Raw genomic sequence first — 17081 nt, 5'->3', positions numbered from 1 at the left:
GTGGTCAGCATCTGAGGCAAGAGGAAGAGGTGGGAAGTGCCATAAGTAGATACCTCCATGAGCTGACTGAAAAGGAAGAAGGGATCATTTCAACTGTTGCTCTCGTATTTTGTACAATAGCAAACTGTTTTTCTGACCCAATGGTGAGGTGAGAGCTGGCAATGACCAGCTCAGACACGGGTTAAGAGGCAGCTCAAAGCACTTTGCAAAGACAGACTTGCACCAAAAAGCTCACCAAACAGCACCAATAAGGTCGCTGTCTGCTGTCCTGCTGCTAGTTTGACTCATGGCGGCTTTCTGTGCCCCAGTGAAGCTGTCGATAGGAGAAGCATGCACAGCAGATCAGTGAGGTGCACTGAGAAGCGTGGCGCCTGTAGCCGGCACTGCACACCGGAAAGCTCCCCGTTTTCTGCAACACCGACCGCATCGTACAGCTGGTACTTCTGACACAGAATGAGCTGGATTCTGAAATGCTACCCCATCCACCATGTTTACCTGGCCTCTTGCAAACTGACTACCCTTCTTTAAGTATCGCTACAACTTTTTGCCGGGAAAACACTTTTGCAGCCAGCAGGGTGCAAATGATTGCCAGGATTCTGTTTAGGCCCAAAGCACACATTTTTTTTTTACACTATAAGAATAAAACTTTGAAAAAAAAAAGAATAAAACTTCGTTCTCATTGGCAAAAATACATTGATTGTAATAGTTCCAACTTTGATTCATAAAGATGAATTACAGTGAGCTAAAATGCAGTCGCACCAGCATAGTAACAAGACAGGATATTTGTTTAAAAGATGGTACAATATAGTGCGCTTCGTATAGTAGTCATTGTTACAATGATGTCCTAAAACACCACTGTATCAACCGTCATAGGGCAGGATGCCAACCTAACTCAGAAAACTCACGTGACTCTTCATGGAGCAGAGCTGTGTGATGAGTCCTACCCCGCCTTACTCACGGACATTGCTGTGGGAGACTTACATCCTGGGGAGCAGGTGAGCATGCTCGGCAGGGCCCGGAGCGGACGCAGGTGGGTCTCTAGTTCTAAAAAAGCAGGGGAGCAGAGGAGCATGCTCAGCAGGGCCTGGTGGGTCTGTCGTTCTAGAGGAGCATCGCAGAGCCCTGGGACAGTGGCCGCTAGCCCACATCTCTCACGCATTTTCATGTTTAAGTGTGCAAAGTGTCATAGTCAGTTTCTATGCAGTGTTTTAGAATAAGCAACCCTCCTGTGGATTGTTGCTGGTGAAATCACTGGTGTCTGTAGCTGCAAGAACTTCTCAGTCAATTTCTGTTTTCTGGGAAGTGGACAGAGAGAGTAAAAGAGGTGGAGGATCGTGTCCTGAGAGTTGGTTCCTCAGGGCTCATCAGTCACATCAGCCACACTGTAACAACCTGTGGAAACGATCTAACTAGGAGTCTCTAAATGGGAACCTTGTCTTCTCCATAACACTAAGTTACAGTGCTTACTGTGTTGCAGCTGGAAAAAACAGTGTATATTCGCTGTGGAACAGTGGGCTCCAGAATGTTCCTTGTGTATGTTTCTTACCTGATCAATACAACTGTTGAAGGAAAAGAAATGGTTTGCAAGTGTCACAAGGTATTTTTTTTATGATCACTTTTCATGTATGAAGTACTTCCATTTTGTGTTATTTTAATATCTTTTTAATCTTGGCAGTAACATGTCACCTTATAGATCCCCCTTTCAGCCCAGCAGAAACAAAAGCCTGGGAATTGGAGGTTATTATAGTGTGGGTTTTGTAGAGGTTGTGGGCCATGAGCTGTTTATAAGTTATTGGGAGAAAAATGGTTGTTGAAAGGGTGAGCAATGCTTCCTAGTTAAGAACAAGGTCAGTAATACTGTCAGGAACTTCACATAGCCTGGTGTGGGCAGAGCCTCTTAGACAGGACTTAGGAGATGGGCTGCCAATCTCCACGCTATTTTTTTTTTTTTGAGATAGGTTTTCCCTGTGTAGCCCTGGCTTTCCTAGAACTTACTATGTAGATCAGACTGGCTTAAACTTGGAGAGATCTGCCTGCCTCTGCCTGCCGAGTGCTGGTATTAAAGGCATCTACCACCATGCCAAGCTTGCACTATCTCATTTAATTCTCATCACCTCTGAATATTAGGAAACTAAGCCCTGGGGTCTAGGTTTATATGTGTGACTTTCCTAAGTCACATGACAAATATCTGTCTGACATTACAGCCTGAACTTCTAACCAACACAACCTTCTTCCATTTACATTTGTGTATTTTACACGTGTGTGTGTGCTCGTGTACATACGTGCATGCCATAGTGCGTAATGAAGGTTGGGGAACAATTGTGGGAGTTGGTTCTCTCCTGCTGTGTGGGTTTCAGGAACTGAACTCAGCTTTCCAGACTTGGAAACAAGCATCTTTATCCTTGGAGCCACCCCACTGGCCCAACATGATCTTCTAAAAAGATTTCTCACCAGTGTGTTGGGCTGTTTGTTTTCAAAGGTAGAAAATGCTGTGGCTTCTCAGTCTTTAGAGGGGAGATCCAGCTGTTAGGTTAGAGTCGAGCTCCGTGATCAGATGTTCACCTTTGTCACTCCCATTGTAGCCACGTGACTTCCATTTTAAAACTTAGACATAGTAGATAGTTACGAGCTTACATTATGTGTGCATGGCAATTATATCAGTGTCTGTAACATTACTCTGAGATTATTTCAGTTATTTTGAGCCAAAGTAAGGTAAAGAATTTGCATGAGAAGAGGGTGCAGATTCTGGACTTGGCCACATTTGTGACATTGGGCGGCAGTGATGCCTGTCCTGCCTTCTTCATTCCATCCTGAGATGAGGAATGCAGAAGGAAGCGCTTTCCCGGGTGACAGCAGGTGACTTACTAGACAGAGCAGGTCGATGTGTAGGCTTCTACAAATGTTGTTAGGAAAAGGCCCTTGCTTCTTAATGTGTGACTTGGAGTTGTTTATCAGTCAATTCTAGATTGTGCTTTGTATGCATTCTAACTTTAAAACTTCACGTTAAGAGATATTAAAAAGCCATCGAATAAGTGCCTGCTGTTGTCTTGCAGGATGAAACCGTAACCATAGAAACGGTCTTTCCGTTTGATGTCGCAGTCAGGTTCGTCTCCACAAAGGTATGCTCCTGTGGGGCATCCTGGGACTCATGTCAGTTAGAGAGTTGGAAGGGAAACGTGGAGTGGGTTAGAGCAATCGCTGACCTTTCGTCTTGCTTGGTGGCAGTTTGAGCACCTGGAAAGAGTCTATGCGGACATCCCCTTCCTGCTGATGACGGATGTTTTAAGTGCCTCACCTTGGGCCCTCACAATTGTGTCCAGTGAGCTGCAGCTTGCTCCATCTATGACTGCAATGGATCATCTGGAGTCCCAGGTGGACAAAGGTGAAACTTTGCATCATTCTCACATAAGGGGCAGAGGTTGCCTGTGTTGGTGTGTGTGTGTGTGTGTCTGTCTGTCTGTAAGTTAAGCAGTATAATAGTTAATTTTTGCCCAGACTTTTGAAGAGGTTAACAGTTTTGTCCAAAGCCTGCTCATCTCTTTTCCTACATGTTGCTCCTCTGCTTGCTCCTTGTGACTCATGAGCTTAGACTTTCTGATCCTCCTGTGCAGTGCTTCCTGCTTCATCTTCACCCCCACAGCATTGGCCACGCTTCTGTTGTAACAGCCCGCGACACTGCCATTATCCAGGGTTAAGTATGGCTCCTTTAGAGTCAGAGCCATGGCCTTCTCTTTATATTGTGATGTCATTTAATGAGTGTAGATTAAATTGAGGGATGATTTCTAGTTGGAACCTCTGGTGTGTCAGTGTCTTATTGCTGGTGTAACAGTGACCATGAAGTTAGTATGGTCTTAAAGTTCTGGAGGTCAGAAATCCTAGAAACAGTGTGTTGGTGTGGGGAGTTACCGCTCAGATGCCAGGGAAACTCTGGCTAGTGGCCTCTCCCAACTCCTAGGGGCCACCTGCGTTTTGCCTCATGCTCCTTCCTTATTCATAACCAACAGTGTAGCACTTCTTTGCCATAAATTTACCACATTGGTATTTGCTAATAGACATCATGATTATTTTGGTTAACTTAGGATTTAGGGAGAACCTCTGTAGCCTATGTTATGAATATCCCAGGTTTTTGTAAAAGCTTGAACCCCTGCATTTCTAAAAGTGTATCCGGCTACATTACTGTTACTCTTTAGGTTTACTTGAAACAACTTAAGAAATGGGCCAACCCTTTTTTCTTTCTCACTGGGGACTACTTTTCTACAATCAGATGATAGCCATTCATCTAGTACAGCCCTTTTCACTGGACAAGCGGGTGAGGAGGGCTGTTGTTGTTTCGTAGTTGGTCACAGATTTGTTAAAGTTGTGTTAACTAGACTCTTGTCAACCACTTGCATTTAAAGACTGACATTGTGGCTGTGAAGGCAGAGACTGGGGTTGGTTAGATGTTTAACGTCAAGATATTTGCTGTGATTTTGGTAATAGGACACCTTCCCATACAGAGGTGAGCACCCCCAGGGAACAGTGGAGGACGGTGACTGCTGATGTTTGAGCAAGAGTTTAGTAGTGAGGAAAGAAGAGTAACCGTGTGAATAGTACCACAGTAACAAAGGTTTTTTTCCTTACCTCAAAATGTTTTTCTTTCTTAATTTTTTTGTTTTGCAGAGGAAGTAGGTATTTATTTAGTGGGTTATGAAGGGGTAAGGGAAAAGGGGAGAAGGGGAGATGGGGGAAGAGGAGAGAGAGAGAGAGGAAGTGGGGGGAGGAACCACGGCAGCAGCTACCTCTTTGGGAGAGAAACAGAAAGGAAGGAAGGGGCTTGGGCTGCAGGCAGGAAGGAAGATATCTGCCTACCTCAGTCCTTACTTTTTTTTTTTAAAGCCATAATTTGGAAAAAGGAAACTAATAACCATAGTGTATCATTCTTTCTTCAAGTTATCTGTGTTCATTACTTTTCAGTAGGACTTTGTTGCTGATATATGGATGCCCCGTTAGTGGTAGTGGTGTGTGTGTTGTGTGTGTGTGTGTATACTCATCTATGTGCACATGCAAAAACCAGAAGAGGATGTCAGGTGTCCTTTATAGCTACACCTTATTCCCTTGAGATAAGGTGTCTCACTGTGCCCGTAACTAGACTGGCAGCCACCAAGTACCAGTGATAACTCCTTTTTTCCCCCCTCCCCTCGATACTGGGGTTACAGGTGCATGTTCACCGATACCCAGTGTTTTGGAGGCGCAGGAGATATGAACTCTTACACAGCTATGTCCCCAACTGCCTCCCACTAGTTTTCACTATAAAGAATATAGATAGATTAGTCCAAATACTGGACTTTTATGACCTAGAAAATGTCACATGGCAATTCTGAGCTCTGGTGTCTGTGTTTCTAAAACGGTTAGTTTGTAAGATAAGGATACTGCTTTGCTGTCTGCCTGGGGTGAAACCTCATAGATGAGTCATGCTTAGGCTGTAAGGGTTCTGTCTTACAGTCGTCCTACAGACAGGAGAGAGCGCCAGTGAGTGCTTCTGTCTTCGCTGCCCGTCTGCCGGGAATGTGGAAGGTGGAGTGGCTACCGGACATTACATTATCTCCTGGAAGAGGTAAATCCACATCGCCCTCTCTTCCCTCCCGTGTCTGCTCGGATGTCTTTACTGTTTGTCATCGCCCTTCATCACGCTGATGTGCAGGGTAGAAGCTGCGGCCATACATGTGATTACCGTGTTAAATCACAGATGAGGAAGATAAATCCAGCTTTGTTTGTCATGATTCCTGACTAAAATGCCAATAAAATTTTAGTCACACTAAATCTGAGCCACAGAAAGCACTAGGTGAAGCGCCCTCATTTGCAGTCAGTGAGATTGTTTACATAAAAACCCAAGAGGGGTTGCCAGCAAGGTGGTTCAGCAGCTAAAATTGCTCGCTGCTGAGCCTGACACCCTGAGTTTGATCCCCAGAACCCATGTGGTGGAAAGAGAGAACCAACTCCCACAAGTTGTCCTCTGACCTCTACGCTCATGCCGTGGCACACACGAGCCCATATACATGTGTGTCCATGTATACACTTAAACATATACAAAATAGTTTTTTACAGAGGGAGTTCAAAGGATTAAGGATTAATCACGGTTACTGTATAAACGTTAGTACACAACTCTCAGTGGTATTTCTGTTGGTCAGAAAAAGGCTCTTAGCAGTGCACTGGAGGAAGGGTCATTTGGGGCTGGAGAGATGGCTCAGTGGGTAAGAGTACTTTTCAGACCTGGGTTCAAGTCCTAGCACCCACAACTGCCTAGAACTCTAGTTCCAGGGGATATAATGTTCTCTTCTGGTCTCCTTGGGCATCAGGCATGAACATAGTACATATTACATACATGTAGACCAAAAACTCATGCACATACAATAAAAATAACCTCTGAAAAGTTTTATCATTTCCACAGCAATCATAATTCTAAGAAACCTAGGCGTTTGCCTAGTAGGAGATTAGCATTCTCTTTACATAGGAAAGGATAGAACTATAAAGTATTAAAAGAACAGCTGAGCTGGGCTGGAGTAACCTATGCCTTTAATCCCAGCACTCGGGAGGCAGAGGCAGGTGGACCTCTGTGAGTTTGAGGCCAGCAGAGCCTACAGAGCGAGTTTCAGGACAGCCATAGCTGCAAAGAAAAACCCTGCCTCAAAACCGTAAATAAGTAAATAAATAAGTAACGAACAGCTAAATAAACAGAGAAGACACACGTTTTATATGAATCGGCCTTTTAAGTTCTACAGATTCATTGTGATTTGTGTAGTAACTTTTATTTCTAAAATGTTAGGAAAGGTGAAAAGCTAAATGGACCCGAGGCTCTTCATATCTTCTAAGTTCTAAGCCTCATTGGGAAGCTCTCATACAGTGTGACTGGCCAGGAGTCTCTGGAGTCTCTGAAGCCAGTGGAGCAGATGGGTTGAACAGGCCTGTAGATCCACACACAAGGAATGGATTTTTACAGAGATAGCACGGCAGGTCAGCTGAGGAAGGCAAGGCAATTTGGAAATTGAGAAAATAATTGACTATCCATTTAAAATGAGTTGTTTGCTATGTACTACAGGCAAATATTCATTCCAAGCATATTAAAATTCTGTCTGTTAGGAAGCAAAGTCTTTTTACTTAAAAAAAAATAGAATTGTCAGGGGCTGGAGAGATTGCTCAGAGGTTAAGAGCACTGGCTGCTCTTCCAAAGGTCCTGAGTTCAATTCCCAGCAACCACATGGTGGCTCACAACCATCTGTAATGAGATCTGGTGCCTTCTTCTGGCCTGTAGGAATACAGAACGCTGTATACATAATAAAAAATAAAAAAATAGAGTTGTTTTATTACCTTGGAGTAGCAGCTTCTTTAGGCACATAAAATAGAAAATTAAAATTAAATTTCCTGGGGCCAGAAGAAGCGGTCAGCAGTTAAGAGCACTTGTTGCTCTTGTGAGAAGACCTGAGTTTGGTTACCAGCCCCACATAGTGGCTGATAACTATTCATAACTGAGAGATCCAGTGCTCTCTTCTGACTTTCATGCAACCAAGCACACATGTGGTACACATACACACACAAAATAAATAAATCTAAAAATATTAAAATTAAAATTTCCAAGTCTTTGGAAAAAATCATAAAGAATGAAAAGATAAAATGTAAACAAAATAGGTGAAGGTTTTTGCAGTGTGTGAGTAGTGTGTTAGTAGTGTGTAACCGGGTTAGTAGTGCGGACAGGGTTAGTGGTGTGTAACCGACAGGGTTAGTGGTGTGTAACCGACAGGGTTAGTGGTGTGTAACCGACAGGGTTAGTGGTGTGTAACCGACAGGGGTAGTGGTGTGTAACCCACAGGGTTAGTGGTGTGTAACCGACAGGGTTAGTGGTGTGTAACCGACAGGGGTAGTGGTGTGTAACCGACAGGGGTAGTGGTGTGTAACCGACAGGGGTAGTGGTGTGTAACCGACAGGGGTAGTGGTGTGTAACCGACAGGGTTAGTGGTGTGTAACCGACCGGGTTAGTGGTGTGTAACCGACAGGGTTAGTGGTGTGTAACCGACAGGGGTAGTGGTGTGTAACCGACAGGGGTAGTGGTGTGTAACCGACAGGGGTAGTGGTGTGTAACCGACCGGGTTAGTGGTGTGTAACCGACAGGGTTAGTGGTGTGGACAGGGTTAGTGGTGTGTAACCGACAGGGTTAGTGGTGTGTAACCGACAGGGTTAGTGGTGTGTAACAGACAGGGTTAGTGGTGTGGACAGGGTTAGTGGTGTGTAACCGACAGGGGTAGTGGTGTGTAACCGACCGGGTTAGTGGTGTGTAACCGACAGGGTTAGTGGTGTGTAACCGACAGGGTTAGTGGTGTGTAACAGACAGGGTTAGTGGTGTGGACAGGGTTAGTGGTGTGTAACCGACAGGGGTAGTGGTGTGTAACCGACCGGGTTAGTGGTGTGTAACCGACAGGGTTAGTGGTGTGTAACCGACAGGGGTAGTGGTGTGTAACCGACAGGGGTAGTGGTGTGTAACCGACCGGGTTAGTGGTGTGTAACCGACAGGGTTAGTGGTGTGGACAGGGTTAGTGGTGTGTAACCGACAGGGTTAGTGGTGTGTAACCGACAGGGTTAGTGGTGTGTAACAGACAGGGTTAGTGGTGTGTAACCGACAGGGTTAGTGGTGTGTAACCGACAGGGGTAGTGGTGTGTATGACCAGTAAGGGTTAGTAGTGTGTGTAGCTCATTTATAATGAGTAGGACAAGGTTGCTGTCACAGCTGTCTCTAAAGTGTCACAGATTACCAGGATGAACTAAAATAGAAACATTTTAAAACCTGTAAAACAAAAATTGAAAAAAATGCTAAAGTTGCCTTTACGCTTTGAAAACAATGTTTAGTAGACACAATTCTATGATATCAATATTCTTATGTTATATCAAATGCAAAACAGAGCATGAAAGTGCCCAGAGATTGTTCCTGGTCTTGTGTGCAGTGCTGGGGAATGGACTCGCGGCCTAGCATGTGCTAAGCAGGGGCTGTCCTCCAGCTCCCATCCCCAGCCCTTCCTGCAGCTCTCCTTGAAGCTGCTCGCTCCGGGGTCTGACGACAGGGCTGTAGGCCATTGTTAGCAGCTCGGAAACAAATACTGATGAGGTTGTTTCTGAGTTATATGTATCAGTATACTCCGTATTAGAACTTCAAGGTAGAATACCTGAGAATGAAAAAATAGGTCATTTTACTAAGATTAAAAATCTTTAAAAAACAACCTAACTTGTCATTTCCTTCCACTCCTTGTGAATCTGCCGTGTTGGTTCTCAGTTTATGTTGTGGGAGTTAAGCAGCAACTGAAAGGCAGTTTTTCTTCCATGCTGCCATCTGTGGGGTAATTTCTCACGGTGGTCACCTGGTTCCTGCACCTTGCTGGCTTTGCTCTGTGGTGGGTCCCACATGTCAACTGCTTTGCGTCTCCATACAGGGGGATCTTAGAGATTTCCCGGGGAGTTCTGCAGCCCGCTCTGTAGCTCCCCACCCAAGCCCTAACACAAAGGAAACATTGAACAGTCTTTATTATTTTATCTCAGTAAATCTTAGAGTACTTACTGTAATTTTTACTGATAGTAGAATGTTTGAATTCTTTGTTTCTACTGTGTTCTTATGACGAGTTAACCATGCCCTTTGAAAGTGGTCTGGGGCCCACCTCAACATCCCTCAAGAGAAGAGGGGGTCTGTATCACAGTGTAAATCTGCAGTACTTTTGCCCTGAAAAAACTCCTGCTCCAGACGCAGCGTGCTTCCCTGACAGCCAGGCAGAGCTCCTGTCTTGGCTACCAGTGGGAACGCATGGCCTCCCTGGTTATACTATCTGCTTACTAGATATTCACAACAAAAGTTGGGTTCAGAAGGCTCCTTTGCACAAACTCAATTGATGGAGCTTGAAAATGGATAGGTTTTCTATTAAAGCTAGTTGGTTGTCGAGTGTTTGGAAGTGTGAGTTCAATGCTGCCCTTTGTGCCATAGGGCCTCGGGCATGGACAGCATCCCAGTGATCAGTACCATCATCACGCTGCCGCACGTGATTGTCGAGAACATCCCTCTCCACGTGAACGCAGGTAGTGGGTTTCAGATGTTACTTGATAAGGGGCTTTTCAGAGCTTGGTGTTTTCACAGTGTGCTGTGTAGATGGCTAATATCTATAAGCTGTACGTGAGAGCGCTCCACGGTCCTACCCAATTATTGTCAGGCAGATCCCACCTATCATTTCACCCGAAGTGCTTTAGTATGGTTGCAAACATGGCTTTTGGTGGACCTAATTGTTTCATTATTACGACTTAAAATGATCAATGGATTCTTTGTGTAGGAGGGTGGCTAAGGCAGGATCTCACTATATAGCCCTGGATGGCCTTGTACTCGCTCTGTAGACCAGGCGGGCCTCAAACTCATAAAGATCCTTGCCCCTGCCTGGTGGGTGCTGGGACGAAAGGCTTGTGCCACCATGCCCAGCCTATGCTCTTAAGCTCACTAGATTCTGATGTTTAGACTGTGGTTGGCTGAATGTTCCTCAGCTTATTTTAAGGTCTTTACATTGCAGTTAATGGATAAATCTGAGTCTCCATCTAAATCTCACGGTAGGCTCTGTCCTGTCTCCCATATCCTTCCCTCTCTCTTCACCCCCACCCCACCGCCTCTCCTAATTCCAGCTTTCCCTCCCCCTCTTCCTGTTTGTTTATTGAAGAACCCAGGTCATTGGTAGAATCTCTAACAGATTGTATGATATTGTTTTTAACCATTTCCCTGTCCCTGTAAATTGACAGTCATCTGACCTGGTCAGATTCAGGGCTAGATTTCTGTTAGAATGCTTCACAGTTAATGTTCCCTTTAATGGGCACATAGCCAGCCCTTCCCCTTTAACATCCGATCTCATATGGTCCAGGCACATAGTTTTTTTCAGATTTCCAACCCACCTCCTTCTGTTGCTCTTCCTTGGCCTTTTTAAGATAAGATGACATGTAGTTCAGGCTAGTCTCAGACTCCTGTATAGCCAAGGCTGGCCTCTCCCTTCCAAGTGCTTGGCTTACAGGTATGCACCACTCAGTGCCTGGCTCGTTTCTCCTCTTTTGGTTGAATACTTCTGTCAAGAGAAATTTTTCTTTGCCAGCTGCTATCCTGTCTATAATGGTTTTAAAAGTAGCTTACAGTGCTTGCCTCCTCCCATGCCGCCTCCCGCAGTGCTTGCCCTAGCAGAGCTGCATGTGACTGGAACAGCGCAGACAGCATTAGCATAGCCTCCGCAAGGATGGTCGCAAGTTCATGAAACATTCCGGTTTTGCATGTCAGTAAAAACTAGTCTGCAGAACTCCAGGAAACAGAGCATCTGCATGAGGGGATGAATGTTTTGCTTCTCTCTGTAAAATACAGTGCTGGCTTTTTTAGTGTAGGAACTTGATTGATATTTTGAGAGAAGTTTTGCAGATTTGTAATGTTATTTGTAAATTCCACTTCAGTAGACAGGCTCTCTTTCTGTGTCAGGCATTTTTAGACTTCCTTCCTTCTCAGCCTGTCCTATCAGCATCCAAACAAAAGATCTCGTACTAGCAAAGCCATAACTCGATAACGCTGTGTCCACACAGTATGAGCCCACGAGTGATGAGCTCTGTCTAACCGAGAACTGTGCCTCTCTCTCTAGACTTGCCCTCGTTTGGACGCGTCAGAGAGTCGCTACCTGTCAGGTATCACTTACAGAATAAGACTGACTTGGTTCAAGATGTGGAAATTTCTGTGGAGCCCAGTGATGCCTTCATGTTCTCAGGTCTCAAACAGGTACGGGTCACCTTTGCGGGAGCCGCTTGTGTGACCACAGAGTGTGACCAGGAAACTGGAGGCTGGGGTTTGTGTTTTGATAGTAGTAAATTTTTAGGCCTTTTTAAAGATTAAGTTTAACTAACTTCCTGCAGAGGTGGGTTTCCCTTTCACATCTTCAAGATCAGACAGATGGGATCTTTCTCCTTATAAAGCACAGCTCGCTGATCACTGGGCTCTATTATAGCAACACATTAGAATTCCCAGGAACCGTGAACCTCCTCTTTATTTGCCTCATGTCTTGGTTGAGGCCTGGAGCACAGCCATCCTGAGGTTAAGCCTGCCTTTCTGAAGAGCTGTACGGGTTTTGATCTTGCATGGAATTTACTTGCTATGTTCGGAAACAATTTTTGCCTGTTCAACCTTTCTTCATTGTTCAGTCAAATCAGTTGGAAAAGTTTATCAGCTTTTGCAGTGAATCAGTACAACACTCAGTCAAAAACATGTTCCAGAGAAGAGTGAGAATGTTAGCAGACACCCATGTTTGTCAGTGAACACCTTTTATTAGTGATAGTAACAATTATAGGAACAAGCATGTCTTCATGCACAAGTGTCTACCCTGAACAAGTCAACCAGTTAGCTCTGCATATTCAGAATTCTGGGTTTGTTGTTACATACACAGTGGAGGGCTAGAGAGATGGCTCAGAGGTTAAGAGCACTAGCTGCTGGCTGCTCTTCCAGAGGTCCTGAGTTTAATTCCCAGCAACCACATGGTGGCTCACACCATCTGTAATGAGATCTGGTGCCCTCTTCTGTCGTTCAGGACTTACTGCATGCAGGCATACATGCAGGCAGAACACTGTTTAAACATAGTAAAAATAAATATTTAAAAAAAATACACAGTAGAATTATGTATGGATTAAGCAATACAGCTGTGCACCGTTACAAATTTATGGCATAAAATATTCCATATCTTAGCTTTTGTGCATCAGAAGCCTGTGCTGTGGCCTCTGGCACGTTGTGTGCACAGGCACACTTGTTTCTCATTTGCACATGAGTAAGCTGTTTCCAGGCATTGACTTACAGAACTTCATAAGTTTATATATTTCTAAAGTAAAAAACATTTTTTGTTGTGCTTATGTATTTATTGTGTGTCTAGGCACCGCATGTACTTGTGCACCAGGGTGTGCCTGTGGAGGTCAGAGGAGTTGGTTCTCTCCTTCATCATGTGGGACCTGGAGACTGGGCTCAGGTCATCAGACTTGGCAGCAAGTGCCTTTACCTGCTGAGCCATCTTGCTGCCTCTCAAGTATTAGCAGAATTCCAACACCCCCCAAGCTGTTCACCTTAACATACAGTATAAAATCCCCAAAATAATGTAGTATAAAATCTCAAAAAGAAAATAACCAAAACCAAATCGTTTGTATTTTGTTGAAAGATACTATAAAGAGATACTTTTTTATAATATTTTTTGAGGATTAAGATATTCCTGGTCTAAGACACAAAATGATAGCATGCAGAAGTTGCCCTTCAGGCTGTGGTAGACACAGAACAGTGCCGCCTGTGTCGTACACCATGTCCTACACCGTGTCCTACACCATGTCCTACACTGTCGTACACCATGTCCTACACCGTGTCCTACACCGTGTCCTACACCATGTCCTACACCATGTCCTACACTGTCGTACACCGTGTCCTACACCGTGTCCTACACCATGTCCTACACCGTGTCCTACACCGTGTCCTACACCGTGTCCTACACCGTGTCCTACACCGTGTCATCCACCGTATTGTACACTGTATTGTATACTGTGTCATACACTGTGTTGTACATTGTGCCGTACACTAACGTACACCGTGTCGTACACTGTGTCGTACACCGTGCCGTACACTGTAACCTACACCGTGTCGTACACTGTAACGTACACCGTATCGTAGTATACTGTTCTTCACTGTAACGTACACGGTGTCCTACACTGCACACAGTACGTCTCCCGTCTGCCTGTCGTCCTGTCCACTCGCTCAGCCGTACGTCTTAGAAGATGGCTGGAAGAGAGCATGCACGCGTCACCAGGAGGATTTGTCCATCATAGATAACTGAGTACATGCCTACTCATAGAGCAAACTGTGTGTGACTGTTTCTCTCTGGCTTTCTGCGACTAGATTCGATTACGTATTCTGCCTGGCACCAAACAGGAGATGCTGTATAATTTCTACCCTCTGATGGCGGGGTATCAGCAGCTACCATCGCTCAACATCAACTTGCTTAGATTTCCCAGCTTCACCAACCAGCTGCTCCGGCGTTTTATACCGACCAGCATCTTTGTGAAGGTGAGGCTTGGCTGTTTCCCGCCTTTTAACGTCAGTCTCTTAGAATTTCACTTTCTTCCTGTTGATGGGCTCACAAACACGTGCTACCATGCCTCCCATGGCTTCTGGGGGTCAGACGCATATCCTCATGCTGCAGAGCAAGCGCCTAACCCACTGAGCATCTCTGCTCTGTGATGTCTGTGTTTGTTCTTAGCACTGAAGTCTGTGCTGTCATGGTTTACATTTTATTGTCAGCAGTCTTAGAAAGGGAAAGGATGGATGGGTGGGTAGATGGGGGGTGGATGGGTGGATGATGGATGGATAGATGGGTGGATGGATGGGTGGATAGATGGGTGGATAGATGGGTGGATGGATGGATGGATAGATGGGTGGATGGATGGATGGATGGGTGGATGGGTGGATGGATGGGTGGATAGATGGGTGGATGGATGGATGGATAGATGGGTGGATGGATGGATGGATAGATGGGTGGATGGATGGATGGGTGGATGGTTGGGTGGATGGGTGGATGGATGGATGGGTAGATGGGTGGATAGATGGGTGGATGGATGGATGGGTGGATGGATGGATGGTTGGGTGGATGGATGGATGGTTGGGTGGATGGATGGATGGGTAGATGGATGGGTAGATGGATGGTTGGGTGGGTGGATGGATGGATGGATGGTTGGGTGGATGGATGGATGGTTGGGTGGATGGATGGATGGTTGGGTGGATGGATGGATGGATGGATGGATGGATGGATGGATGGATGGATGGTTGGGTGGATGGATGGATGGATGGTTGGGTGGATGGATGGATGGATGGATGGATGGATGGATGGATGGATGGATGGTTGGGTGGATGGATGGATGGATGGATGGATGGTTGGGTGGATGGGTGGGTAGATGGATGGTTGGGTGGATGGATGGATGGATGGATGGATGGGCGGATGGTTGGGTGGATAGATGGTTGGGTGGATGGATGGATGGGTGGATGGATGGATGGTTGGGTGGATGGATGGGTGGATAGATGGTTGGGTGGATGGATGGATGGGTGGATGGATGGATGGGTGGATGGATGGTTGGATGGATGATGGATGGATGGGTGGATGGATGATGGATGGATGGATGGGTGTGTGGATGGATGGGTGGATGGGTAGATAGGTGAATGGATGGATGATGGGTGGATGAGTAGATGGTAGGTAGGTAGATAATAGATAGATGGTAGGTATGTAGATAGGTAGGTAGATGCATGTGTCTATGCATGCATACTTTGAAGTTCATGTAAGTCACATTTTTCTCAATTAGGAGATTAGAAGATCTTGAATCCCCCAAAAGAGCTTTCTGTAAGTTCAGATCTTGAGCCATAGGAGGGCCTGAGCTTGCATGGTGGGCAGGCATGGTAAGTAGCTCCCGTTTTACAGCAGCTATGAGGATCTGTGGGTGCGAGAGCACAGGGTTAGGAGAGACAGACCGACTGGAGCAGACCTGCAGGTGTTCAGCTTTGTAAGACTTAGAGAAATCTCAAGATGCTTTCGGTAGTAGAACTCCTCTGTTAACATTTCATAATTCCATTTTGTTGTCCTGTTGTAAAGCCACAGGGGCGACTCCTGGATGACACCTCTATTGCTGCTGCATGATGCCCAGGACCAGCCCTCAGCGTTCTGACAGAGGACCCAAGACAGTGCCTGGGAGACCCATTGTGACTTGTAGCTTTGATCATGGTGGAAGTTAAGCTTGCCTATTTTTTAATGGATATAATACCAGCTATTCAGAGAAAGTCATGCTTAAGGTATTAAGAAAATCATCATCTCGTATAGTTTAACTAATAAAATTTGAAGTCTGTCAGTGTGATGTGAGAGGACGTCAGGTCATTGCTACCGTTAAAGTCATGTCATGGTCAGCACGATGTTTCCACGGGAGGTGACTTGGCTGTCCAGCATCAGTGGAAACAGATACCCAGCTGTGATTGGACAGAGGAGCTGCATCACACCTGGCTCTGCTGGAGACGACCCATCTCATAAATTCCCTGTGTGCTTAGCACAGCCCCTCAGCAAGCTTCGCAGGTCTGACTGGTGTACAGACCTCCAGGGCTTTCTGTTGCTGTTTTGTTTTGTTCCAGACAGGGTTTCTCTATGTAGCCCTGGCTGTCCGGGAACTCGCTGGCTCTGTGGCTGTGGAAAGGTGCCAGTTTTTTACTTACCATCAGAAAGTTTCGAGCTATTCTCTCGTGTTCATCGTTTATAAAACAGGTTTATATTCTTGAAAGGACCTGATTATAAACATCATTCCTAAACTAGGTTTTTGAGAATGACTCAAGGTCACGTTGAGTTCTCAGTCACTTTACATAATTTCGTAAAGTGCTATTTAAAATATCTTTAAATTCATGTAAATGAGAAAATTATATGGTGAACATTTGCTTTGTAAAATATTTTAATTTAAAACTAATTTCTTGGAAAACTTTATTATGTAGATTGGGCATATTGTAAAAAGGAAATAGTTATGTAAATAAATACGTTCTCTTTCACATCTGCTTGTGGATAGCATTGATTTCTTTTAGCTGGTTTGATTTCAGCTGTGGGAAACAGCCTTTACCAAGAACACGCCGTGAGGGCCCTGGGAAGCACGGTCAGGAGCCTTCTCTGCGCTCTAGGACTTGCTCTGCTAACCCTGCTCGGGCAGGGGAAGGCTGTATGGGAGACATGAGTTCCTCATGTCGCGGGTTTTCAGATAGAGGCCATCGGTGTGGCTCTGGACGGACTGCGACCAGATCTCTCCTGTGTCACTTGCTGGTCAGGTGACTGCGTCTGTGTACCGAGTTTTCTGGAAGAGAGGCTGATGAGGCCTGTCCACAGGCTTCCTGTGAGGATGTAGATGGACGCTGCCAGAGCCAAGGTTCACGCTTAGCTGGCCTGACCCTCTCACTTCATGTCTGTGGACTTGTCATGCATTGTACATAGTGCAATGTGTAAATGAGATACATGTATATACACATGCAT

General features: G+C 45.4%; 1 protein-coding gene across 3 annotated transcripts in view; it reads left to right on the top strand.

Annotated features, from left to right (window-relative positions):
* Trappc11 (trafficking protein particle complex subunit 11) overlaps nt 1-16611 on the top strand; it is a 43639-nt gene extending 27028 nt beyond the window's left edge. The window contains exons 22-30 of one of the 3 annotated variants that reach the window (XM_075986740.1): nt 874-995; nt 1478-1597; nt 3054-3119; nt 3226-3382; nt 5482-5593; nt 9995-10086; nt 11661-11794; nt 13937-14104; nt 15678-16611. In XM_075986740.1, coding sequence (XP_075842855.1) covers nt 874-995; nt 1478-1597; nt 3054-3119; nt 3226-3382; nt 5482-5593; nt 9995-10086; nt 11661-11794; nt 13937-14104; nt 15678-15722 — 1016 coding nt within the window. In that variant the 3' untranslated portion in view covers nt 15723-16611. The remainder of the gene's footprint in view (nt 1-873; nt 996-1477; nt 1598-3053; nt 3120-3225; nt 3383-5481; nt 5594-9994; nt 10087-11660; nt 11795-13936; nt 14105-15677) is intronic. The other 2 variants (XM_075986738.1, XM_075986739.1) reach the window with 2 other exon arrangements.
* The last annotated feature ends 470 nt before the right edge of the window (nt 16612-17081 follow it).

The sequence above is a fragment of the Microtus pennsylvanicus genome, chromosome 9 (assembly GCF_037038515.1).
Source record: "Microtus pennsylvanicus isolate mMicPen1 chromosome 9, mMicPen1.hap1, whole genome shotgun sequence".
Classification (NCBI taxonomy): domain Eukaryota; kingdom Metazoa; phylum Chordata; class Mammalia; order Rodentia; family Cricetidae; genus Microtus; species Microtus pennsylvanicus.
The sequence above is the reverse complement of the archived record's forward strand: the minus strand, read 5'-3'. Positions and strand labels throughout refer to the sequence as shown.